This window comes from Patella vulgata, chromosome 8 (assembly GCF_932274485.2).
Source record: "Patella vulgata chromosome 8, xgPatVulg1.2, whole genome shotgun sequence".
Lineage (NCBI taxonomy): Eukaryota > Metazoa > Mollusca > Gastropoda > Patellidae > Patella > Patella vulgata.
Window position 1 is genome coordinate 53,525,829 of NC_065886.2, and position 27,828 is coordinate 53,553,656.

The 27,828-nt window shown below is 36.7% G+C and overlaps 1 protein-coding gene across 1 annotated transcript; it reads left to right on the forward strand.

The window, feature by feature from the left end:
- On the forward strand, positions 1 to 27,827 carry LOC126831151 (uncharacterized). The gene is made up of 17 exons (XM_050561828.2): positions 1 to 81; positions 3,517 to 3,612; positions 4,808 to 5,017; positions 6,830 to 8,889; positions 10,886 to 11,091; positions 11,478 to 11,605; positions 13,004 to 13,210; positions 13,911 to 14,080; positions 14,624 to 14,966; positions 15,453 to 16,075; positions 16,531 to 16,578; positions 16,942 to 17,024; positions 17,536 to 19,375; positions 19,899 to 19,948; positions 20,576 to 20,690; positions 21,284 to 21,395; positions 23,049 to 27,827. The coding sequence occupies exons 3-17, from the start codon at positions 4,822 to 4,824 to the stop codon at positions 24,353 to 24,355; spliced, it is 7,488 nt and encodes a 2,495-aa protein (XP_050417785.2). The 5' UTR covers positions 1 to 81; positions 3,517 to 3,612; positions 4,808 to 4,821; the 3' UTR covers positions 24,356 to 27,827.
- The last annotated feature ends 1 nt before the right edge of the window (position 27,828 follows it).

The following is a 27,828-nucleotide window of genomic DNA, read 5'->3' on the forward strand; positions in this document are numbered from 1 at the left end:
CACGTGGCTCTGCAGAGAGTAAAATTTTTACCCAGTCTGCACCGCGCATACACATTTTATTCTCAAGATGGCGGATATGCTGTAAGTTTATTTTAATATAAATACAATGTGCAATATGGCATATTGTATTTAAAATTTATTCTTATTCGATAGATTATTAAATAAACTATTGATATGCCAAATATGGAAGAAAGAGGAAACGCCATTGAAGAGCGGTGACTTGTGAAAGTTTGCGCTATACACACAGTTACAATCTCGTTGGTCGTCTGCGCACATGCATGTATTGGTAACATACGCCGTAAAGTCAAAGACGAGTTTGTGAAATAATTCAGCTGTTGGACACTTTGCTCTCTCGTAAATATTTGGGAAATATTATTTTTAAGAAATTTTCGACACTAGAGTAACAGCATATTCCTTATTAAAATGAATAACAAAAACGTAATTTTATGTGGAAGTTTTTGTGGATGCGGTATCAAAAAACACGGCCACGACGGGGTGTTTCCCGCTCGAAGTATTGTCTCGGTTACATGATTTTGAACGATCGTGTTGTTAGGGAGAGAAGCTGCGGTCTGTTACATTTTGAGAACGGTCAAACAATATTTTATGTTCAGTTTACTCTAGCCTACAGCCATAACTTATTAACAGGTAAATTGTAGGGATTGGTTGAAATAATAATAATAAAACAAGCAATGGGTTTTTAGACTAGTGTCACTAGTGATAGTCAAGGGCAAAGTGTGGTGTCCATTAGGGTCCAGAATAAACTCCTATTCCAGGAAATGTATCATATAGGCCTGTCAAGATTGGCTCAAGGTCATTTGTTTATCATGTTTAGCAATAGGCTAAATAACAAAAACCAAAAAAAAAAACCCCCCTAAGTGTAGCAGGCAAGCTATCAATAATTATAATTCCAGGTATGCTACCAGTAGGCCTATTAATAAAAAGCATAAATTTCGACAAAATATAGACTGCAGTTCATTAGTGTTATTAGATCTTTAACTTCGTTAAATTTATTTCTCAATGGGGCCTGATTAGATTTTCGATATGGTACCAATACTGGTAATAGAAAATTATTCCCAAAATTTCATTTTAATCAGGAATTTTAAGTATTTATTCTGCTTCCGTTTAATGAAATTGAAAAAGTTTATTTAGCCTTTGTGTGTATGACAGATGTGAAAGGCAGTAGAACTGCATTAAAAAACAATACTAATTTTTGGATATTGTGCCATTAGGACAGAGATCTATTTTCGAAGTATGAAGTGAGAGAGAGAGAGAGATGGGGTTTTGTCCACTGGACACAAACTAGGTCATTTTGGGACTAACACATGTTACAATTTCATTTCAATAATTTGCTTGCGCATATAAACTGGTCTTTAGCAGTGGGAGGAAACCGGAGGACCCGGAGAAAACCCATGAGGTTGGACAGGTGATCCTACTCCTTGAAACGTACAACCGGGGATTCGAAACCAGGCCAGTTGACTCAATGGCAGACCTTATGATACAACTAACCATTCGGCCATCCACCCCCCTGAAGTAGATGGATATGGATCTCGGGTGTCAAGTCAATAAAAGTGTAAACCTTAATTGGCCAGTTAGAATTGGTTGATTGGACTAATTTTGGAATCAAATTCCCTTTTTTTTTAAAAATAAAAAGTACTTTTGGTAATGTACCGTGTCAGGGACAGTTGTAGAAATGTGTGTGTGGGGAGGGGGGAGGGAGAGTTACAGGATATGAATACATTGTTGTAACCGGATAAATTAAGATAAAAAAACCACACCTGGAGCAGGGCCCAATTAGGGGAAATTGGTCAGATATTCCATAAACTGGCCCTGTACCCAGTATGGTATTTAACTGTGTATTGATTCTGTCATGTTAATGCTTTATCTAGTAGGCTACTTGTCAGTTTCCTTCAACAGGTGTCACATCAGGAGAATATCTTATGCCGTAAATACAATTACCTGTCCTATATCTGATCTCATCCTTTCTACCTGTATTTACTGATATTACACTAGACCAGCAATGACCATTTCACCTGTAATTGACCTTTAATGACAAAACTAATAATAATACAAAAATCAGAGAGTATGCTAAGATTATCTGATATGATCTCATATCCTGTCTGTAATCTTAATAACCCATATGCACAGGTTTTTTGTGTGCACATTAGAACAATACTAGCAGTAGTAGACTGGATACGTACTAGGACAACAATACTAGCGGTAGTAGACTGGATACATACAAGGACAACAATACTAGCAGTAGCAGACTGGCTACATACCAGGACAACAATACTAGCAATAATAGACTGGCTACATACCAGGAAGTAATATTGCTCCTAAGTGTTTAACTAATAGAAAGGTTTAAAATGAGCATTATGTAAGTCAATATTCCCAAATGTGAAAAACAATAGAAAGGCCTATTTCCTAGTAACAAGAAACGGTAGCAGGATAGACAATTCTAAACATATCATATACAGTATATATATTAGTAATTTGAATAATATACTAGTAACTAAATACACATTCATGTTACTAAACAACCTCTGTTTAAATTCATAGTCCAGGATGTAATTGGAATTCAACAGGTAACAATTAAAAAAAAGAATTGCCTAATGCCTACCCCTTTGAACCTAAAGGTGTCAAGGTTTATAGCTTAAATTGTTCATGCCCTTGGGGGCAAGATAGCACTTGCACCTTTGTTTTATATACCATAACGTACTCTTTAACTTGATTAGGAGAGGAAGATATAATATTTACTATTTATTTATATAAAAGGATATCATCTGTATTACAACATATATATTTGATATTGCACTGTTATATTTTGTCTTGTGCAGAAAAGAAGGATGTTAAACCGCATTTTAAGTCATTTCGTTTATTTTGTCTATGATTTCAAGAAATAGGTTGCGAGCTTATTACATTGATATTTCAAAATTAGGGACTTTGTCGTTTTAATCATACCTGGTTGGAACGTAACCATAAACATATATGTATTGGAAATTAATAGTTTTTTTTAATGGGTAGGTCAGTCGCGATACCTGAAGGTAAACATTGTGGCTACCAGAAAGTAATTTATTGTTTCTTTGAGCAGCAATTGGCAACTGACATACCTAATTGTAAAGAGATGTTTCATTGAGGGTTCTCTGAATGTTATGAAGCAAATTGTTCCTTGATAATGTTGAGAGAACCTTCAATGAAACTATGAATTAATTAAAATAGTGGTGCAGGACGGGAGGGCCTGACAAGGACAGCTGTCTAGTCATTCGGATGGGACGGAAAACCGAAGACCTGTGTATACATTGGTTTGCACGTAAAAGATCCCTTGGTAGTTGGAATTCGATATAACAGTAAGCCATAGTGCTGCGGCCCAGGGAAAAATTTCCTCCATAGCACATTGTATGGCGTATGCCGGTCTTCATTAGCCCAGTCGGGGCAGAACAGTAGGACGTTAAACCCCATTTCATTTTGTGTTCCATATTATGTTATTGTGTTTATTGTTGAAGTTTTGTATATTTTTAGATATTTGTTGAATGATATGGTCTACTAATGAAGCCAAGGATTATAAAATAATGGTATAAGATTCCGATGATATATGTTTGTTTATATTCCCATCAAGTAAGTAAAATAAGAATAATAGTTATCTAATGTTTTTTTACAAATTTTGTGAGTTTACTAGAAATTAAAATCCACCTTGAAATGTCCTTGAATTGCAGCTGTTGCCTTGAAAGGCCTTGAATACAAAATGATTTTGAAAAATTATTAACCATTAAATTTCATTATTCAAACTGTGTTTAGTTGTAAATGTTAAGTCACGATAATTATATAGAAATAGAGGAAGATTTATAGTGTGTTTCCTTGTGTCAAAGATTCAACTCATATTAAAAATATTAGGCTGGTACACAACAAAGTCCTGGTTGTATAATGATATTATGGGAGATTAGATAAGGAGTTGACAGTTCTCGCTATAATAGTTAAATAATAGATAAAGTGAAGAGAATATGCTGAAAATTTCAGTCAAATTGCTCCACTATGAATCAACCTCGTGGGTTTTCTCCGGGTCCTCCGGTTTCCTCCCACTGCTAAAGACCCCTACGCGCATGCGAATTATTGAAATAAAATTAAACCATATGTTAGTCCCGAAATGACCTAGTTTGTGTCGAGTGGACGTTAAACCCCATTTCTCTCTCCCTCTCTCTCTCTCCACTATGGATCAAGCGATTGAATTTTAAACCTATCCTCAATCATCATTACTAAAGTCGGTATGATAACAAAACAAAGTCTCGATTATCCATTTTGACGTTAAATTTTCCATCAAAATGTGTATTCAAATCTAGTAAATATGGCAGGCTAGCGATAGCATTGAGAGTTGATTGTGGTCGGGATAACTTAATTAATGTCTAATTAATAATTTAGATAACATATCAAGGCTAATGGAAGGCAGATTTAGCACTTGTATAATGTGTATTTAATGGAAAGGAGGTCTATTGGCTTCTGCCTGTTCTCCATTCCCTTTACCAATAAATATTGTGAAAAAAAAGTGATGTTTCAGGTCATGAACAGACATTAGGGAGCAGATTGGCCTGTGTTTACCAATTTCAGAACAAATGGACATCCATTTTCACTCATTCTCGGGATATGATACTCTGGTTCAGTTTTCTCCCAATTTCCTTCCACTGCTAAAGACCCCTACGTGCAAGCGAATTATTGAAATAAAATTGAACCATATACTAGTCTCTCTCTCTCTCTTTCTCTCTCTCTCTCTTCTCTCAGAACAATATCAATAAGAATTGTCCAACTTGTATTTTTCAAGGTTTTCTAAATGTAATGGCTAGAACTAAAAAAAAAGAATTACAGAAAGTTAAAGAAGCTGAAGCCAAATGTAATCATAGGCCTGATGATAGGCCTAGTTTAGATTGTCTACCAAACAACAATAACATAGAACAAACGTGGAACAAACCAGAATCAAGTGACAATATATCATTTAGTCATGATTTACCATCCTGTAGCCAAACATCAACCAGTAAGTGTCATGATAATCTGATTATAATACAGATCTTTATTTTATGATCAGTAGTGGAATACCGCGTTTTATCAGTGAAATAAAAGTGTTATTCCACTGGCTAGCAGTTGTCCATGTTGTTTTTACCTAAAATGATTGTAAAATCATCAAATAAATAGAACATTTGTCGTTTTGTCGTGAATAACATATTTTATTTCATCTCTAAGCAAGAAAACGTTTATATTTTCACTCATGCTACGCATTCGTGAAAATATAAGTTTTCTTGCTTCTCGATGAAATAAAATATGTTATTCACTCTAAAACGACAAATATCCTCTATATATTTCGTTTTGTTTCTTATACTTTTGATGGCCTCTATTACATGAGGATCTGACCGGTTGTAGTGTAAGGTCGCGACAGAGGTCATACATGCGACTTTTCATCTTATGACGTCAGACATTGATTAATCAATCAGCGTTGACGTTTCTAGTGGTTTACCCAGAGTTCCTTGCATGGCATGCCAAGAACTCGCCGTAACAGACCGTTTCATTGACTAATCTCTCATTTCAACCAAAACGCTGGTAATATAACAATTCTTCCAGATCCTAGTGTAGTAAAGAAAGGTAAAACGAAATTTTGAACTATAAAAAACGAAACGAAATAGGATCTGTTTTAATCAGATTGAATGAGGAACTTGAGAAGCCGATTTCTGTGTCCTTGACTTGTTTCATTATCCTGTGATTAAAATATTATTTAAATGAAGTGGGGTAGGTGATTCTGGTTGTGGCCTTCGACCCCAAGGTTATCTTTGGCTTCTAAAATTCAGATCAAGACCACCACTCCAATTAGCTATTAGACCAGGAGCCCAGGGGGTTAACCTAGCTGAAAAGTGTACCAATTTTCTCCTATATGGTATCAATGCATGTATATCTTTGGAGTTGTTCAGTACCACTACAGGAATCATGAATTACCACTGCCAGACAGTTTGTGTGGTGGGTTACCCCTAATAGACACGCCCACAACTAGGCTAGATTTGCTGGCACTGTTCTCGTGTTTTAAAAAATTAAAGTTTTAGCCAGGATGTGTAGAATACTAATACCTAGCACATATGGAAGAGGCGATAAACTGCGGTTGCAAGAAATTGATTTTTGGGCAAAAAACGTTTTATGGGGCTAAAAATGCGTTTTTGAAAAACAAAATTGTTCCCGCAACTGCAGTTTATCGCCTCTTCCAAACGTGCTATGGAAATTAGTATTCTACGCATACTGTCACAATTTTTAATTTTTTTGATCATGGGATTAGTGCCAGCTAATCTATCCTAGTTGGGGGCGTGGCATTTTGGGCATGTCTGTTAGAGTTTTTTGTAATACCTGAAGATGTACGGTACACTGCTGTGCGATTTTCATGTGGTACACTTTTGAGCTAATCTAGCCTAGTTGGGGGGCATGACATTTTGGGCGTGGAATACCACACCCACCACCAGAAACCCGGCAGACTTACATTCTGATGATACCAGATATACATGCATTGATACCATATAGGAGAAAATTGGTACACTTTTCAGCTAGGTTAACCCCCTGGGCTCCCGCTCTATATATGTAGTGGTGGGTGTTGTGCATGATGCATGGTATACTTGATCTTTCCATAGCACCTCAAACATCTGACATAGTTTTGTTGTGGGGGGTTGGATGGCCGAATGGTTAGCGTGTGCGCGTTGTATAATAAGGTCTGTCATTGAGTCAACTGGCGTGGTTTCGATTCCCCGGTTGTACGAGACAAGAAGATTATTGAACACTATTAAATTAATTGGTTTGTTTGTACTGTTTGTTACAGATTGTGGAGATCATGGAAAAGCAAGTACCGGTTGTGATGAAGCTGTAAAAATACACCCAGAAATCAACCTTGCATCGCTAACTTTACACACAAGCAGCAGTGATACAGTTCCCATTGTGGTGCTCGATAGGGGTCAGTCTGAACATATGAATACTGAAAGATCTTCACCACCAATACTTAGGAAATCAAGTAGCATGCCTACATCTCCAAGTGCAAAACTGTCTCCTACAAAACTGAGTAAGCGAAAAAGTTTGTCTCCACGTCTGTCACCTCGAAGAATTGCTCAATCTCCCCAAAATAGAAAAAGAAGTCCTAGAAAAAATCCCAAATCTCCCAAAAACATATTTGAAAAATTTGAATCTGAAACTGATTCTCAGGCTGAGTCGGATTCTGGAGTTCCATCAGCATCATGTAGTCCTAAAGATAAATCTAAGAAAAGAAATAGAAATATGGAGATGTCATTCGATGTTTCTGCTCTTAGAAAATTAACTGGAACAAAATCTAAAAGTGACAGCAAAAATGACGTTAGTCAAGTTGCCACTACCACTGGCGCAAAGTCTGAAAGATCTCCAAAGTGCGCAGAAAAACAAAAGGTTTCTCCAAGGGCAAGCCCTAAAGCTAAGGAGGCTGAAATTCCGAGCAAAAAGAGAATTAGATCACCAAAATTGTTAACAGATGATATGATTTTGCTGCCATTAGTTGATCATCGAAAAGCACGAACCTCATCTAAATCTGACAAGATTAAAACACAATCTAGTCCAGTTATTGAAACAATCGAGTCCCAAATAACTTCAGCTGTCAGAAGCCTGGATTTTACAGAGGACTCGCTACCTACCCCAAAAGATGATCAGAACAAAAATGAAAACAATAACTGTTCTATGTCTGAAATATGTGTTAAAAGTGATATTCCTATGGGATCTTGTGAGATAGAGGAAAAAGTAAGTCTGAGTGCTTCTGCCACTAATTCAAGTATGAAAAGGTTACTCGATTCCGCTAAGCGTCGCAACAAGCAGAAGAATCATCAGCTTCTTCAACTGATACAGCGTATTAGCAAACAGCTGCAGTCTTCGTCACAGTTTACAAATCTAGACAAAGACTCAAAAGGAAATGAAAGTGATAGCAGCATCGAACTTACATTGAAGGAAATAGAAAATGACGAAAGTAGTGATGGAACATTACCAGCAGTAGATAGTCCTGAAGCAGACCTCGCTGCTGCTGCTGCTCCATGTGAAAAAAAGGACATTAAATCAGATTGTGTAAATGTAGATGAACCTAGTTCTTCTGCTCAACGAGCGCCCATTAACTATTTATTGACAAAGTTCATAGGTAATTATGTGATTCCTAAACCATGTGATGATAGCTTATCTGTGATTGGTCAGTCTTCAACAGTATTACCCTGCAACAAACAACCAGAAACTCCCTCAATTCAAGTTGACACTGAAATAAACAAAGGCATTGAATCTACTTTTGTTCCTGTAGAGACACCATGTTCGACTTCAGTGACTACTATAGACTCTTGTGATAAACTTGGTGGTAGTTCACGGGATGCTGTAAACAATATCCTCAGATCACTTAGCATCCGAAATACACCACCTTTAGACGCGGATGAACCAATTTTAATTGACGAGAAATGCATCGAGGAGTCGTCTGATCAGCCAAGCAGCAGCAATATAGACTTTATAAAGATATACAAAGACAGTCCTAAAGGAAAGAGATATGGAACAACTTCGAATAATCATGAAAATGAACTTTCTCCAAGATCAAAGAAGATTCAAGAAACAAAGGAACCTTTACCCATATCTATTCTGTCACGACACGAAAAGAAACAATCTCCCACAAAAACATCAGCATTTTTCAGTATTGAATTGGAAGATTTTTTGAGTGATCATAAGAATAGGGTTATTGGGAAGGATATGGAGTCGCTGGACATCAGTTTAAGTACTACAGCATCACCTGTTGATAAAACAGAGCAGAAAAATGACTACGAGTTGTATGAACCAGATTTTGATGAAATTGATGGGGCTTTATTTTTGTCTTTTGCTACTGAAGAAGCATTACAGGTAAAAATATTGTTTAATTCTTTTAATAGAATGTTGAATCATACAACATAAAACAGGTTTCAGTAGCAAATAAGATTCAAGGGCAAATCAATAAGATTCAAGGGCAAATCAATAATATTCAAGGGCAAATGAGCAGGGCTGTCGGTAATTTTTCACAGTTGATTAGCAGCACTGCTAATCAAAAAGTCCAATTTTGCCAAATTTGATTAGCAAATTTAAAAATTGATTAGCAGTTTTTCAGTTTCAACGTAAAACACCTAAATAACAAGATATTACTTTAATTCATAACAAATATTCTGACTATTCTTAGATATTTTAGCACTGCCACAAGTACTTGTGACAGTTTGTGAATCTGATATAGACATTTAGTTAGGTCTTATGTCTGAAGAAAATTCTTGACAGTGACTTCTGAAGCCCCACTCATTTTAATTGTTATTTTTTTGTAACGTTAGAAATCTTCGTTAGAAAACAATTTTGTCTGCTTTTTATCGTGTATTACTATTTTTGTTCAATCGGGCGCACCTCGATTAACTAGACACACGCGATAAAAACAATATTTTACGGGAATTTTTACTTTGATGTATCATTTTACAATACGTTAACATGTATATATTTTTTTATATTTTATTTACAATACGGGAGGATACACTGGATTTATTTCTTTCAAAATGAATATGATATAATTACTTGATGTCTCGCAACGTGAGTGGTACTACTTGATTCCCTATTTCCGGTTTAATAGTCCCTATTCATAGAGTTATGTCCCTGTGTTATATAGTATTGTGTCTGGGTAGTTCGAGAAGAAAATGTCACACGGAGAATTCAGTTTTGTTTATAAAATTTTATTCAACATTTTATACACGTTGAAAGTGTTGAGTAAGCCTTCTAGTCTTCAAAATGTGGATTATTCTTGTGTCAATATCCAAAATGACAGGCATATTAATGATTCACAGTAACTGAATCAAAAACGTTGGATTTTAATTTTTGGTTCGCAACGGACAAAATATGTATCGCAAATTGCGCTGCAATATTGGTTGTCGGCAGCCCTGCAAATGAGTAATATTCAGAAATGAGTAATGTTCAAGGGCAAATGAGTAATGTTCAAGGGCAAATGAGTAATATTCAAGGGCAATTGAATAATGTTCAAGGGCACCAGTAATATTCAAGGGAAAATGAATAAGGTTGAAGGCAAATGAGTAATTTTTAAAGTCAAATGAATACTGTTCAAAGTCAAATGTGTAATGTTCAAGGTCAAATGAGTAATATTCTAATGTAGACAAAGAGGGAGGGGGACCCTTTTTGGGACTAAATCATTTCATTGAGCCGTCCAGTGCAAAAGTGTGAATCCCTTTTGGTTCAGATACTTTTCAATAGTGCAGACACGACATATCTTTGAATCGATTTTATGTACTTTCATAATGTGGACATATTATGCAGTTGCTACTGGGTCATTCCATGTCAAGTGGACCAAATTTCAGAAAGTTGGGAACATGACAACCTCCAAAAAAATTATAAAAAAATATATGGCCTTAAGCTAACAAATCCAAAATTATACCTCTCTAGGCCGAAAACTCGCTGAGATAATAAGATATTATAAATGATATGGGGTTTAACGTCCTACTGTTCTGCTCCTATACTAAGCTAATGAAGACGGGCATACGCCATACAGTGTACTATGAGGGAAATTTTGCCCGGGCAGCGGCACTATCGCCTACTCTTATATCGAATTCCAACTGCCATGGGATCTTTTACGTGCATTCCAATGTGTACACGGGACCTTGGTTTTTCGGATCATCCGATAGACTAGACAGCTGTCCTTGTCAGGCCCTCCGTTCTGCACCACTGACAAGGGGGAACCACGTCGGAAAATCGGGATGAACTTTCTCAGCCAATGCAGGGATCGAACACCCGACCTCCAGGCTAGCGAGCCAGCGTCTTAACCTCTTAGCCAGCGTGGCTCCGATAATGAGATAATGATTTGTTGTTTATATTTCAGGCCCATGTTAGTGTTGAAGCTAAAACTAAGTGGGATAAGGACACCAATACATTCCTGGGTATTTCTCGTATTCTCGAGATTCAGAAGAACGAACTGAATGAATCACATGACTCGATAGAAACATCCACTCCTAATTCAGCAGGCAAACTAAAAACATTGAGAGGACAGCACATGAGATGGAGAAAATATCAACGCATGTTACACAAGTAATTTTTTAATTTTTTTTTATTTTTTAAAACCATGTTAACTCTTTCACTGCCCAGGCCTTTTTCAAAAAATTAGTTGTAAATTGCCCAGGTTTTGTAGGGGGGGGGGACCTTTTGTAAAAGATGAATTTTACTCAACAAATCCTTGTCTTCATCCCTCCTGTAGTCTACTCAGATGATGTAAAAATCAAAATTATCTCTTGACTCGAATGGTTGATGTTGAAACCATCTCCTGCACAAAGGGGCATTTTGCACGTTTTATACGCCCACATTGAAATGTGGTTGTATATATTGCCGCCGCCCCCGTCCAAATATCCGATTGACTTTAAATTTTTGCATAATTTTAATAAATACTCCCGTCATTTGTACATGTTGTATCTTTGCAGAGAATTGGAGGCCATTTTTCACCCAGACAAAGAAGAGAAATCACTCGCTTTCCCAGAAAAAACTAAAGATATAACTAAAATAAAAGGCTGGAAGAAAAAGTATATGGATCAGTCAAATCCAGTTTATGGTTCGTTTAATCTGTCATCACTAATTCTTTACTTGAAATTTATAGTGGGATTTAAGTGGGGTTGGATGGCCGAATGATTAGCATATGAGGTCTGTCATTGAGTCAACTGTCGCGGTTTCGATTCCACGGTTGTACGTGACAAGGAGTAGGGTCGCCTGTCCAACCTCGTCGGTTTTCTCCGGGTCCACCGGTTATCCCCCACTGCTAAAGATCCCTATGCGCAAGCGAATTATTGAAATAAAATTAAACCATATGTTAGTCCCGAAATGACCTGGTTTGTGTTGAGTGGACGTTAAACCCCATCTCTCTTTCTCTCGCTCTAGTGGGAATTTATTGACCAAATGGTAGATTGTAACTTCGTAAAGTGTGTCATTGTACGTGACGAGGAGTGGGGTCAACTGCCTAACTGCTAAAGATCCCTATTGATATAAAATTGTTTCATATATTAGTCCCGAAATGACCTAGTCTACAATGAATAGACGTTATAAACATGACTAATGGGACAAGAAGCAGTTCTTATTGTTAAAGGTCATGTGAAGGTCAAACCTGCTTTCATTAATTTATGCTAAAATAAAATATTGAGAACTTTGATATATAGCTGTTGGCAAAAAGATTTGCTGACAGTCTGTATGATGGAAACTGTATTTTAAATCACAAATAGAACAACCTTATTGTTAAAGGTCAGGTGAAGGTCAAACCTGCCTTCATTATCGGTATTTATACAAACAAAATTTTAGATTATAGCATACAGTTATGGACTGTAGAAACTGTCTAAAGATAACATATTGTTGATCTTGAGGGATATCTGAAAGTCAAACACAGTAGGTTTTGTCTTTGACCAAAAAATGTATTAAAGACAAACGGTGAATCTGGTAAAGATTATAAATGAAATGTTAGGCTTCCATTATGGTTGTTTTTCTGGAACTTAGTCATGATTAAAATACGAATGTGACGTCATGGGCCAAGCAAACATTATTTATACAAGTTGAAATTTTGGAACCGTGTGACTCATTTCATTGCAAAGCATGTATGAGTGTCTGTATTTTAAGTTGTTTAATGGTCTAGAGCTTAAGACCAGTGTCCCTCATGTTGTTTCAATATATTACTTAATGTCTTGCTCTCGACCATTAAACCACACTTAGTAACCAGTCTAGTCATTCGGATGAGACAAAAAACCGAGGTCCCGTGTACACATTGGCGTACACGTAAAAGATCCCTTGACAGTTGGAATTCGATATAAGAGTAGACCGTAGTGTCGCTGTCCAGGCAAAATTTCCCTCATAGCACACTGTATGGCGTATGCTCGTCTTCATTAGCCCAGTTGGAGCAGAACAGTAGGACGTTAAACCCCATTTCATTTCATTTCATTTAGTAATGAGTTTAGATTTGTTTCTGTAGGTAGTAAAGGTAAGAAAAAGAAGAACCAGACGGCCACGTTATCAGATAATTATTTTCAAGAATACAACAATTACTGGTCGGATAACGAGGAACCAATCGTACTCAACTCTTCTGGTAGTGAGGTAGAATACGATGAAGATGATGAAGATCTACCAATGGTTGCTGAGTATACGGAAGCGTTAGTTCCACCGTTACCTGAAATACCCTGTAAGATGTTTATCTTGTAATCTTCTAGCTTTATCCGCTACGATATAGATAGGAACCTAATGATATGGTAACGACTTTAATCAGTAGTGGGTAAAGTTGTCGAGCACAATCAAATGTTTTATTAAAGATACATTATGGGAGATTAGATAAAGTGCTTGTTGTTCATAGTGTTTAACGTCAGCTTCCACCGAAGGTCATATCGCAGACAAGTTTTTTTTATTTTTTTTTTATTATTATCTTTTACCTGTGAGAGGAAACCGGAGTACCCGGAGTAAACCCACGAGGTTGAGAAGGCGCTCCTATCTCCAAGCCACATACGGACACCGGGGATGGAAACCACAACTGCATGCCAGAGATGACGGGCCAGCTAGAGGTCGAAACATGGCCCTCTCAACCGCCTGGCAGCTCTTACTATAATAGTTAAAAACTAGATAATATAAAGGGAATTTGCTGAAAATTTCAGTCCAATTGATCCACTCTGAACCGACATATATGCAATTGAATTTTAGGCCTAAGCTAGCCTTATCAAAGAATCATAACCAATTAAAATAAAATTAAACCATATATTAGTCCCGAATTCACCTAGTTTGTGTTGAGTGGAAGTTAAACCAGGTTTCTCACTAATCTATTGGATTCATGGACTCACTCATACAACAAAATTGTTGTTGGATATTTAATGGTGATGTTTATATAATTGTAGTAATGAGTCGACTAGCCAGAAAGATATTTGTTAAAAAGATGGGCTATAGTGAAGAAGATGAATTAATAATATTAAAACTTGGAGGCCGACGTATCAATAGAATAATAGGTAAACTGGGTAAAGACGATAGCATGATGGCCGCTGAAGACGATGACGCTACAAAGGAAAAGGTAGAATTTATTTTTTTCTTGTTCACTTTTATCAGCTTATTTTGGCAATGGCATTTTCTGATACTGGCAATCGTAGAAAAATGCCACTTGTCCCACATAACCAAAATGATAACTGAAATTAGGCATTTTCACGAGAATTGGGCGGGAAACCAACTTTGAGGCCTACTATCTTTGGTATATAACATCATATTGCAATTCCACTGTCTGGGAGTATATACAGCAATTTTTATATCTCTGGACACTCTGATGACGTTTCTAGAGCACTCCAAAGTTTACTCTTAGAATAACTTGGATTTGAAATTTTATGAAATGGGACAAATAGGGAGCATTGATAGTTAACTGCCTTAAAAGTAACCTATTTATCTCCAGGGAAGGGATTAACCCTGAAAAAATCATTTAAAGTTATTTCATTTAAAGAGTTGCAGGTATTAGTCTGATCTTTTTAACTGTTATAAAATAAATGTTTTGTACTGGCTTTAGGTAAAGAAGAAACGTATTTGTGGACGTCGACAAGATTTAATTGTTATAAAATAAATGTTTAAGGTAAAGAAGAAGCGTATTCGTAGACGTCGACAAGATTTATCTCTAGCACTATCTGAAATCATGGTAGCAGACGCACTAGATGCTTTCCAACTACCTAACAACGACGATCGTGAAGACACCTGTGATGTAGAACTATTAGACGAGGATGAAGAAGAGGTAGTAGTAGTTGGAATAGGTAAAGATCGTACGAAGTCTGTATCTATAGACGAACAGGAAGTCGTTGAAGTACAAGTTAAACCGGTCGACGATGCTGATATTAAATATTTAGAAGATGGTAATTGTGTCAGTTCACAACAAGATGATGTTAATGAGAGTGATAATAAACCTGTCTGTGATAAACCAGGTAAAATTTACAAATCTTTTATTTTATTTTACGAGCAGACCCTTCAGGTATTTTCATTCTTGACCATCACTTGTCAGAGGGGTTGAATGGTCGAATGGTTAGCACGTGCGCGTTGTATCGTAAGGTCTGTGATTGAGTCAACTGGCGTGGTTTCGATTCCCCGGTTGTACGTGACGAGGAGTAGGATCGCCTGTCCAACCTTGCGGGTTTTCTCCAGATCCCTACGTGCAAGCGATTTATTGAAATAAAATTCAACCATATGTTAGTCCCAAAATGACCCTCCTCTCTCTCTCTCTCTCTCTCTCTCTCTCTCTCTCTCTCTCTCTCTCGTGCTTTAGAACACCCGATACCACTTCTCATTTCACATAACTCATATATTTTTATTGTATTTTTGTATGTCAAGGTGATGGTTTATTTTAGGTATATATTTGTAGAAAATTATTTTCTGTTATTTATATTTCACACACACTGACAATTATGTTACAGGTTGTCGATATAGCTGCATCTGTCATTTGTGTAACCTGACATCCCTCCTGGAACCAGAAATTAACGATCAACCCACAGTTTGTGAAAAGGAATATTGTCGATTAGGATGTATATGTGATAGTCTTGGACATAATGTCCCTGCCCCGAAAAAACTTCCACATTGTGGTAAAACTAAGTGTATGCTTGAATGTGTCTGCGAGAAGGAAAAACTTTGTTCTGCGACAATTGAAAAAAGACTTTCCGTTGAACTGGAAGAGGGTGAAATACCCCCTCCTCCTATTTCATCGCAGGTTCCAATCATACCAAATAACAAAGAAAGAATTAAAAAGGGCAGACGGTCGAAAACCCCAGTAACTCTGGAGAACTCGAGCAAAAAGCGAAGAAAATCAAAAAACAATGATAAACCCGTTGAGCCTGAACAATTTACAACAGAAGTAGAAGAAATAGAAAATGGCGACGGAAAGTCAAAACGACAAAAGAAACGAACAGAAAGATTCAGTAATTTGCCGAAGAGAGAATCGACGTATCGAGTAGCGAAGAATTTAGATGCCGTGAATAGGAAGGCCATGATGGTGTATAGTGTGTCAGAAGTCTATAGCGAACAAAAAACGAGAAAACGGAAGGTAAGATGAAGATCGCATGATTGTAAACGTCCTGTGGGTTGGATGGCCAAATGGTTAGCGCGTACGCACTGTATCATAAGGTCTGTCACTGAGTCAACTGGCGTGGGTTCGATTCCCCCGGTGTACGTGGTTTCCTCCCACTGCTAAAGACCCCTACGCACTAATGAAATAGTACCTGACATTGTCAACTTAGTGCCAGACATGTATTAATAATATCAGTAAAAAAGACAAATCAGTGCCAGACAAAGCCTGAATCTGTGCCTGACATTGTCTGTGACAGGTGCCTTATTTCCAGGTTTGACCTTATTTTCATCCCAAAATGACCTAGTTTGTGTCTGGTGGAGGTTAGACCCCATCTCTCTCTCTCTTGTTGAATATGTTGCTTGTAGAATAGGTGTGTAAAGAGTTGATGTATTATTTCTATAGTATAGACATGACTTTAATTGTTTTTCTAGTCACAAGTAGCTGAAGATGGTACAACTGATATATCTCCATCTGGCAAGGTAAGTTCTATATATATATATATACAGTGGAGTAATTGATTCTCTTATTACCAACACAGCTGGGGGGTTGGATGACTGAATGGTTAGCGTGTGCGGCTATATCATAAGTCTGTCCTAGAGTCAACTGGCGTGGTTTCGATTCCCCGGTTGTATGTGACAAGTAGTAGGGTCGCCTGTTCAACCTTGTGGCTTTCTCCGGGTCCTACGGTTTCCTCGCACTACTAAAGACCCCTACGCGCAAGCGAATTATTGAAATAAAATTGAACCATGTGTTAGTCCCGAAATGACCTAGTTTGTGTTAATAGAGTTAAACTCTCTCTCCAGTCTCCACCCATAAACTTGTATGAAATTAAAATTTTTCAGGGAAATGGACCAGAAGTTGTTATAGAAAGAGATGATGTAGATGAAAATGAATTTGCTGAATTTACATTTAAACCAGTCAAAAAGTTAGTTTATATATCATAATTATCCTTTTATACAAACAATTCTGTGAGGGGATCAACCCAAATATAATGTTGAATTAGATACATCTTTATTCCCATTATTTAGGAAGCCACGGTGGCTAAGTGGGTAAGATGCTGGCTTGCAAGCCTGGAGGTCGTGTGTTCGATCCCTCCATTTGCTGCATTGGCCCAGAAAGTTCATCGGGATTTTCCGACATGGTATCTCCCTTGTTATTGATGCAGGATGGAGGGCCTGACAAGGACAGCTGTCAAGTCGTTTGGATGGGATGAAAAACCAAGGCCCAGTGTATACATTGACGTGAACATAAAAGATCCAATGGCAGTTGGTATTCGATATAAGAGTAAGCCATAGTGCTGCTGCATGGGCAAAATTTCCCTCATAGTACACTATATGGCGTATGCCCGTCTTCATTAACCCAGTAGAAACATTTACTCCTATTATTTAATTTACTTATTTCTGCTGATTGATAAAAATAATAACTTTTATTTGTAGAAGAAGCCGCAAGGAAAGTCTCGAACCAAGACTTGATGATGGTGAAATATCGACGTTAGAAACAATGCAAGAATCGGTGGAGGAAGCCGGTTGTGAATTACGGAAAGTTCTTACCATGGACCTTCCACTCGGTTCTTCCAAACTACATGCTCAGTTAAGACCACAACCACCGTTAACGTCAACCTCTGCTCAAGATTTCACTTCTGCTGTGAATCTAGACGGGCCTAAGACTGCAATAAAAGAGGAACTTTTAAATCTGAATTTATCGGATAAAGAAAAACATCGTCTTGAACTTGAACGTCAGTTGTTGAAAGAACAGTTACTACAGAAACAACCGACTGGCTTCCACAAGGCAGGACAAAATTTCTCTGCAGAACAAGGTGTTGATATTTCTGCTAGACGAGTCTCTGATCGCAAATGGCATACCCAGATGGTGTGTTTAAAACCAAATCCACGATTAGGGGCTGACGCTGAAAATGGTAAAGAAACGGAAGATGAAATAAAACTGTTGGAATTTATTGCTAATTGTAATTGGGATACTGCCAAACCACAAATTTTAAGTAAGGTAGCCCAATGTTTACGACCCAGGGTTTATCCCAGCACCAGAAGAATGCTAGTGGGCGATTTTTTGGTGGAAATTCTCCCCAGAGCTGACAGACCACCCCTCATTCCTCCGGAATTAAAAACAAAGCTTCCCAATATGATGTATTCTATTCGAATTAAAGTTACGTGCCGGGAAGAATTCTACCAACAGGTAATGAAGACCCAATCAGCTGTGACATCTCAACCTGCCATCGCTAAGAGTTGTAGTCCAGCAACCATTTCATGCTCAAAACCCATATTATCGGTACCAGTTCCAGTTCTCTCAAACCATCATTCGTCACCATTCCCTACTGCTATCTCTACAACCCCTTGTTCTATCTCATCGAGTGCTGGAGGTATTTCAGCATTTAGTCGACTACAAATCTCTCAACCTGGTCATAACATGATATCTAGAAGCTTATCTCATGAGGGCATCAGATCGTCGAATTTCTCACAATGTTCATCAGAGGTTGTTGATTTGACTCTCGACGAGGGAGAAATAAACCATGAACTTGTAATAACAAAAAAGAAAAAACGAAAAAATAAACCAGATAAGTTAAACCAACACGAAGTTTCCAGGAAAAAGAAAAAATTAAAGAAAAATAAGCAAAAGTCAACTGAAAGACCAGAAAAATCAAGCCTACCTTTGTCTACGACTGGTGGACAGGCACCTCTCCTTGGTACCTTGAAGGTACTTCAAGTTGCTGGAGCCAGTGCACCTCTATTGAAATTGGTTACAGCTCCAGGAATTACATCTAATCCAGGGTCCACCAAAGATCTAATTGCAGTCCCTATTCAGATTTCTCCTCAGTTGAACCCAACAATCACAGCAGCTTTGAAAACTGGTAGAGCAACAACTCCCAAAAACTTAGCGGTTCCCAGAAAACCCAGGCAATTTATTGGAAAGAATCCCAGCCCACCAACATCTCCCATTGACTTCTCAGTACCAAAATTATCTGCAGAAAATAACGGTTATAAATCACATAACGACTCGAAGGATGCTCTGTGTCAAGGTAGTGACGTTACAAAGGATGGGAAGCAGGTGGGAACTAAGAAAGACTCGGCTAAGAACAAGAGGTCGAAACCGAAGACTAAACTACTCAGTCCTTGTCCTCATGGATGTAAGGAGCAACATAATTCTGAAGATGAGTATGTTGAGATAGAGGAACTATTAGATGAAGATAGTCGATGGTCAGCCTGCAGCGAGAATTCTAGTTTACACAGTTCTGGCAATGATACCTTCTTAGATCTAGCTGAGGTAAGTTACTGCATTAAAAACACCTGTAAAAACACCTGTAAGCATTTCAATATGTGGTTTCTTTATTGATTGTATATCTGTAGCATCCTAGATTGGTCGGGAGCCATGGTGGCTAAGTGGGTAAGACGCTGACTCGTTAGCCTGGAGGTCGCGTGTTCGATCCCTGCATTGGTCGAGAAAGTTCATCGGGATTTTCCAGCGTGTTTTCCCCTTGTCAGTGGTACAAGACGGAGGCCTGACAAGGACAGTTGTCTAGTCAATCGGATGAGACGGAAAACTGAGATGCTGTGTATATATTGGCGTACAGGTAAAAGATCCCTTGGCAGTTGGAATTTGATATAAGAGTTGGCCATAGTGCCGCTGTCCGGCAAAATTTCCCACATTGTACACTGTATGGTGTTCGCCCATCTTCATTAGCCCAGCGGAGCAGAACAGTAGGACATTAAACCCCATTTCATTTCATTTTTTAGATATTGATAGATTTTTTGTGTCCACGAGTACTCAAGTATTTTTTTTTTTGTAGGATGATGAAGATACAGCTAGGGATATGTCAAAATATGCTAAAATGAAACGGTAAATAATTTTTCTTCTATGAATTTATGAAGTAAGTTGTATTTAAAGCCTGTGCGTGTGAAGAGGTATATTTAACCTTTGCTCAACTGGTGTTGTTTCGATTCCCCATTGTACGTGACAAGGAGTAGGGTCGCCCTTTCCAACCTCGTGGGTTTTCTCCAGGTCCTCCGGTTTCCCCCCACTGCTAAAGACCCCTACGTGCAAACGAAGTAATGAAATAAAATTGAACCATATGTTATTCCCTAAATGACCTAGTTTGTGTCGAGTGGATTTTAAACCCCATTTCCCTCTCTCTCTGCTGAGGTGGTATTGCAGACAATCAAAGTGAGTCAGAGTTACCTCCCATGTAAGCATGACAATATTGCATGAGGTAACTTCCTGTCTGTTTAGATATTATCATGTGGTTAAATTACTTTTAATCGTACTTCACTCCACTACGATATGTATCCAGATACTACCCTACCAAATTATGTGTCTTTGTCAGATTGGACACAAGGTATTTTTATAGACATATATTGTCGTGACCTCTGTCCGCCCAGAAGTCCATTCACATCTATGAGAAGATGGTATTGTGTAAAGTAGAAATGATGTGTTGTTTTTATTATATTCTTTAATTTATTTCCCCAGAGAGAGAAGAAGACGTTTAGAACTAAGTGCACTGTTTGTAAAATTAAAATCTGTTGTATTTCCAAATCAAACTTGTGGAAATGAAGTTGTACAGAAGTTTAGAGTTCTTAATCAGGTATGTGTATTCAATAGGATTTTTAAACAGATTTTTTTTTTTTGGAACGTGGGGAGTGGGGTATGATAATCTTATAGGTAAAAACTTTTTTCCGATTTTGACGAAACTTGAAATATAGGTTTATCTCCAAAAAATCTCTGTTCCTTTCGATATTGGCATGTATCTGACTGTAACTTCATGGTTCTAGCTGGTGGACCCTCTAAAGGTCACAATTTTTATCCAATTTTGATGAAATTTAAAATGTATGTTTATATCCCAAAGATCTCAGTTCCTTTTGATATTAATGCTTGTCGCACCATAACATCCTGGATTATGGCCCCTTATTGTATGCTTTTTTTTTTAGCTTCTTCTCTGCCCATCTCTTGAACAATGTGGGTGTATCTTGTTTTTTTTGGTGGGGGGGGGGATTTCCAATAGTGTTGATCAGTATAGTTCATCTAGAGAAAAAAAAACAGAAGAATAAGGAAAGAGTTAAAGTTACTTACATCAAGAGATGAGATGTTAAAACATCTAGACAACCTATTTTATGAAGATTATTTTAATGTACTAAGTTACTTCTATGTATTATTTTATTCAATGTATATATATTTCAGGCACAACAATTGATTCATTCGGAACTGGAAGTAGAGTCATCATTAAAACAGTCATTAAAATTGGAAGAGGAAAAGAATAGGAAATTACAGGAAACTATATTAGATATAATGGGTAGGTATATATATATATTATCGTCTGTTGTCAGGCCATAATATCTTGTAACCACTCATAAGTTCTTGACAGATTTTGCAGGGATATAAGGAAGAACCCTACTGCAATTTAGAATTTTTTTTATCACTAATCGCAGAGTATTTCCACATTTATTTTGAAACTTATGAAGTTTGTGAATGGAATATAAATCAAGGTTCTTGGTTCTTGATGTTTTGGGTCTTGAACTCTTGCTTTGTTTTAATTCCTATTGTATTTTAGACAAAATCTCTGAATTACAGGGTGGTGGGGGCGGGGGGATGGCCGAATGGTTAGTGTGTGCGTGTTGTATCACAGGGTCTGTCATGAATCAACTGGCGTGGTTTCGATTCCCTGGTTGTATGTGACAAGGAGTAGGGTCGCCTGTCCGACCTCGTGGGTTTTCTCCAGCTTATGTTAGTCCCAAAATGACCTAGTTTGTGTCAAGTGGTGGTTAAACCTCTCTCTCTCTCTGTCTCCTCTCTCTGAAATACAGCTTGGATAATTCTTAAATTATTTTAAAAAGAAGATTCTTTACCAAAACAAATGTTCATTTAGGGGTGATGATTTTCCGTGATCGCGGAAAAAACGCGGAAATCGCGGAATTGTCCACTCAAAACGGAATTTGAAATCTCACACGGAAAAAGACGGAAAAGCCGATATTTGCTGATACTAAACACAAACTCAAAATAATTTTGCAGTTATCCAAGTATTTCATCTTTTTATTCATAAAAATCGGAAATATTGAATGATATCGCATGGTTTTGTTACTGTCTATTTTAGTATTTCGCTACTTTCATTTCATCATTTAGGAATCATAATTTTAATCGAAACGAAAACCCGTCTTTCATGTATCCCATTATAAAATTACTCTGTAGTTTAACTTTAATTAAACTTTGTAATGTATATATATGTCTTTAAAAAAACTTCTGTCACTTCATAAAAGTAAAAATCGTTTCATTTACTTCTTATTTTACTGCCGGGCTCGTGACTCGTGTTTATCCGCATTAACCACGTGACATCAGAAATATACCGTAGCCTTGTGAATCCAGCCCTTATTCTCGAAGAAACGGTAGTAACTACGAAGATGTCTGGATAAATCGCGACTACACCTAGCAGCTGAGAAAAATGGCTTCGTCTGCTAAAAAGATGAAACGAGCTCACAAGATGTAATTTTCTGTTATTTAATTCGGGAAACAGGTTTAAAGAATAACTAGTCATTGAACATTACAAGTCATTCACAATTCAACATTTGTTATCATTGGTTTAAAATGATCCGTTTTGTAATAAAAGGCATTTTAAGATGTTTTATTCATTTATTCATAAAATAACATTTTATCTCGAAAAAACGGAATATGGTCAGCTCTGAAACGGAAAATAACGGAATTAAAAATACTTAAAATGGAATTTGCTATTTTCTGAAACGGAAAATCATCACCCCTATTCATTCCCTGATGAAAACCATTTGATGATAATTTAAACCATTGGATTATACATGGACTATATATTTTTATATACATGCACTATAATTCTTTACCAAAACAAATGTTCATTCCCTGATGAAAACCATTTGAACATAACTTGAACCATTGGATTATACATGAACTATATATATTTATATTATTGTTGTATTTATAGAATCCATGTGGGAAGAAGGTATAACTCAGGACAGTATTACGGAAGCTGTTGAATTAACAGATCAAAACATACCAGCTAGACTAGTAGGACGGGTCATTGATTCCTTACAAGAATATTCCAGTGTACGAAAACTTCAAAAGACCATGGATAAGGAATATTCTCTCAAAAAAAGCAATGCCGAGAAAACAAAGAAAGCTAAAAACAGTAAGGTTAATAAAGATATAAAATCAGGAAACGGTGAAATATTGGCTTCATTACTTCAACCCGTTAATCCGGCACCACAATGTGGAAGTATGATATTAGCGACTCTAGCGAAACTAAGTGAGAATTCGGAGAAGCAGACGTCCGATGTTCCCGAAAATGAAAATGAACAGGTGGTTGATTTAGTGAGTGATGAATCTGTGGTGTCTGTTATTTCTAGTCGATCTCAGTCACCTCTAGAGGGTGTTGACGTACATCAGGTGACTGAACACGAAGATGAGGATCGGGTTGTCAACTCGTTAAACATTTCTCAGTCGATATCTCCTCTTGTTGGGAACATTTCCAAATCTCCCGATAGTAACGTTAAATGTGATGGACAAGACAAGGAGGATAATTTACAAACAAACGGTAGCAAATTTGTTGATGAAAGTTCTCTTGCACTTAGTGAATTCGCTACCGATAATGACATACAAAACTCATGTTCGCAGCAAATTCAAAGTGATACAAACGTACAAAACTGTCATCCGCAGCAAAATAAGGAAAAAAGGGACGAAGAAACGGAAATAGAATCAGATACAGATTTAAAACAAAAACAAAGTCTGGATGATGACAAAACGTTATGTGTTCAAAGTTCTGTGTTAGATGATGAAAACGTGAATAATCCATGTGATTTGTTAGATCTTATTGATAAATCGTTACCTGGCAACTTAGAATTATACGAAGATATCAGTGTAGATTCGGCTGACGACAGTGATAATACAATTAGTGCTAAAGTTAAAACAAATAGTGTCCGTAAATGTGGGTTGGTCGCTGCAGTGGCAGGATACACTGACATTTCTAATGATAAATGTGATGTTACGACAGAAACAAACTCTAGCAAATCTATCTGTGATTCGGTGCCCTGTTTAAACAAAACTGAGGTCAATAGTGATACCATGTTCAATTTAAATAACGCTAAAACACCTTTAACCACTCTTAACATCAACCAATCGGATGCAAGCGCTTTAATTCCATGCAACGTGGAGCATGTTTCTAATAGCAGCAATACTCAGGGAGCAAATTTTGTAGATTGTAGTTTTGATGTTCCAGTGTTAAAAATAACATAAAAACTAATTGTTCGTTTCACTCATCATAAAGTTAATATAATTATTTTACACGCGGTGCCTTTCTAGTAGTGTGTTTTCATTCTGCTTACGGATCCTTTTGTATGAAAATTTGTCATTTTTAAGATGTTATACAATTTGTATGAAATATGAAGACAAAGATTATGACTCCGTAATATGTAATTAATATTATATGCACATATTTAATGTGGATGTGTTTGTCACCATTACTCTGTTGGTCTGGTGTCCATCCACAATTTCTAGTGAACACTTTAAGTTTATGTCTGGTGCGGTCCTCATCAACTTACTATTGACAACAATCAGGTTAAAATACAGATTTATATTTCGTTTCGCCTTTTTATAATTTTGATGGCCTCTACTACATAAAGTTCTGACCAGTTGTAGTAAGAGCTTGCGTCAGAGGTCATACGAGCAGCTTTTGACCCTATGATGTCAGACATTTGATTAACCAATCAGCGTTGACGTTTCATTGGCTAATCCCTCACATCATATAGAACGTGGGTTATATAACAACTCTTCAGATCCTAGTGTTGTGAAGACAAGTAAAACGAAATTTTAAACTATATGAAACGAAATAGGATCTGTGTTTTAATCAGATTTTATTTAGATGACCGTTGTTTATTTGGTTTTAAAGAAGATTTTGATAAAATCCGCAGCATTTATTTACAATAGTTTAAGAGCTAACAACTTTACTGCTTGTTCTGTGTTCTATCGAAAACATAAAGTATATTTAACAAGCGTTCGCTTGGAAACCCTGATAACGTTAAAACTTCTATCTCTGTGATGTATTCGCAAAACTGTCTCTCTTTCTAAATTGGACATCCCGGAATCATAGATATACCCGCCCAGACCTTCAATGTAATTTTAATGACTCTTTATACCAATCTGGTTAAAACACAGATCCTATTTCGTTTCGTTTTTATAGTTCAAAATTTCGTTTTACTTGTCTTTACTACACTTGGATCTGGAAGTGTTGTTATTTAACTTGTGTTCTGCTTGAAATGAGGGGTCAGCCAATCAAATGGTCTGTCGAATCGAGTGTTTGACCTTTTTTGCCCGAAACTGTGGGTAATCCACTAGTAACATCAATGCTGATTGGTTAATCAAATGTCTGACGTCATAGGTCAAAAGTCGGTCTTTTGACCCCTGACGTGACCTATGGCTATAACTTGTCAGATCTTCATGTAGTGTAGGCCATCGAAAGTATAAAAAAACGTAACGAAATATAGATCTGTATTTTAATCAGCTTGTCTTTATACTTACTTCATAGAAAATAATATCGTTAATTTGTGAATTTTCATACAACTGGACACCATGATTCCGATCAGACATTTGGATCTGGCCCTTATTCACGAAAACTTAAACTAAAATACAATCGAAATTTTAAGAAATACTGCAATTCGATTGGCTGACCAGTAAAATCAATTTGCATATATCCAATTTGCATATTGGTCAGCCAATCGAATTGCAGTATTTCTTAAAATTTCGATTGTATCTTAGTACTGCAATTCGATTGGCTGACCAGTAAAATCAATTTGCATATATCCAATTTGCATATTGGTCAGCCAATCGAATTGCAGTATTTCTTAAAATTTCGATTGTATTTTAGTTTAAGTTTTCGTGAATAAGGGCCCTGGATCATTAAATGTCTCCGCAATCAAACGCTAAAATAGTTCCAGAAAACATGTTTACGTTATGGATTGTATTCGTAAGATGGGATTGAATACATGTTATAAAATAAAATACATGTAGAATTATTTTTATAAAATTATTTGAGAAAAGAAAACAGGAAAACTTTTTCGGCAAATCTTGTGAAATTTAAGATTATTATTTTGTTGATTGTGCTTTTCAAGTTTCTTTAATTCGACTTTAATTTAAAATTGTTATAGTTTGTTTTCAAAATAATCTTACATGAGTTTATATTTTCAAAATACATTGAGATGAATGCAAGCAGCACTATATTGAAACAAGGTTGTTAATGTGTTTTTACTGAATTGAGTTAACATGTTTCATGAATTATTTAAATCTCAACACAGCACCCTCTACACTGCTTTATATAAGTTTCTGATGTGGGTTCGCCTGTCCAACCTTCAGGGGTTTTCTCTGGGTCCTCCGGTTTCCTGCCACTGCTAAAGACCCCTACGCGCAAGCGAATTATTGAAATAAAATTGAACCATATGTTAGTCCCGAAATGACCTAGTTTGTGTCGAGTGGACATTAAACCCCATTTCTCTCTCTTTCTCTCTCTCTGATGTGGGAAATTAACATGGTTGTGTGTGATTAGTCTGCCTGCGGTGAGCATGTCAATCAGTTCAGGAAATATCCGTATCAGAGATAAATTTTGCTGTGTTGAGATTTGATTTATTATTGACATTGTCAAGTAATATATAACGCATTGACGCATTTTGATATATTTATTTAACAATGTCAACTCATTTCCTATCATCGATTTTGTACAGTATCATATTTAATTAAAGACAATTGCTTACCGAGTTTTCATTGAACAAATTAGTTTTATAACTAGTCATATTAACACAATTTTATCATCATTTGTATGATTTATTATAAAAAATCTGTTTTTTTTTTGTTTTTATTTAAAATCAAATGACAGTTTCCTAAGGGGTTCGATGGCCAAATGATTAACGCATGCACATTGGATCATAAGGTCTGTCGTAGAGTCAGGTGGCGTGGTTTCGATTCCCCACTTGTATGTGACAAGGTGTAAGGTTACCTGTCCAATCTCGTGGGTTTCTCTGGGTCCTCAGGTTTCCTCCCACTGCTAAAGACCCCTACATGTTAGCGAAATGACATGGCTTGTGTCAGTGGACTAAAAACCCCATCTCTCTCTCTCTCTCACACACATACAAGAATTAGAATGTTTGGTTTAGAGTTTAGACATGGATTTCAGAAGAAAAATCAATACCTATATGATATACATGTAATGTGTTTTTTGTTTGAAAAGTTTTATGTCATCCATGTGACAGCCATTTTGTTGACAAAGCAAGGTGAATGAAGTAAGGTGTCTGAAACAAAATTATGTCTTTTTCAAGTATAACTGCCCTCTGTCTATTCATGAACATCTTTTAGCACCTCGAGCTTCACTCTAATGCTCCAGAATGTAAAAAATCCAGAATTTATTTGTAGTTTCAACATAAATTTAAGTTATTTAAAAAAGATTGTGAATCCTGCATAGGCCACTATAGCTTGTTACAGAACTACTATAAAACTTTATAATACTGTCTACTGAAAGTATTATAGTTTTATAGAACCTGTAGTCATAACTAGAGGTGTTTTTTTATACTGACTACTAAAAATGTTTATATTTTTACAACCTTATACTTGTGACATGTCAGCAGCTAATGTGCCGGACACAGAATGAAGAGTTTTTGTTTATGTTGTAGATACAATGTTAGCAATTTTCATTTCATATGATAATAAAATATAAAAATATTAAC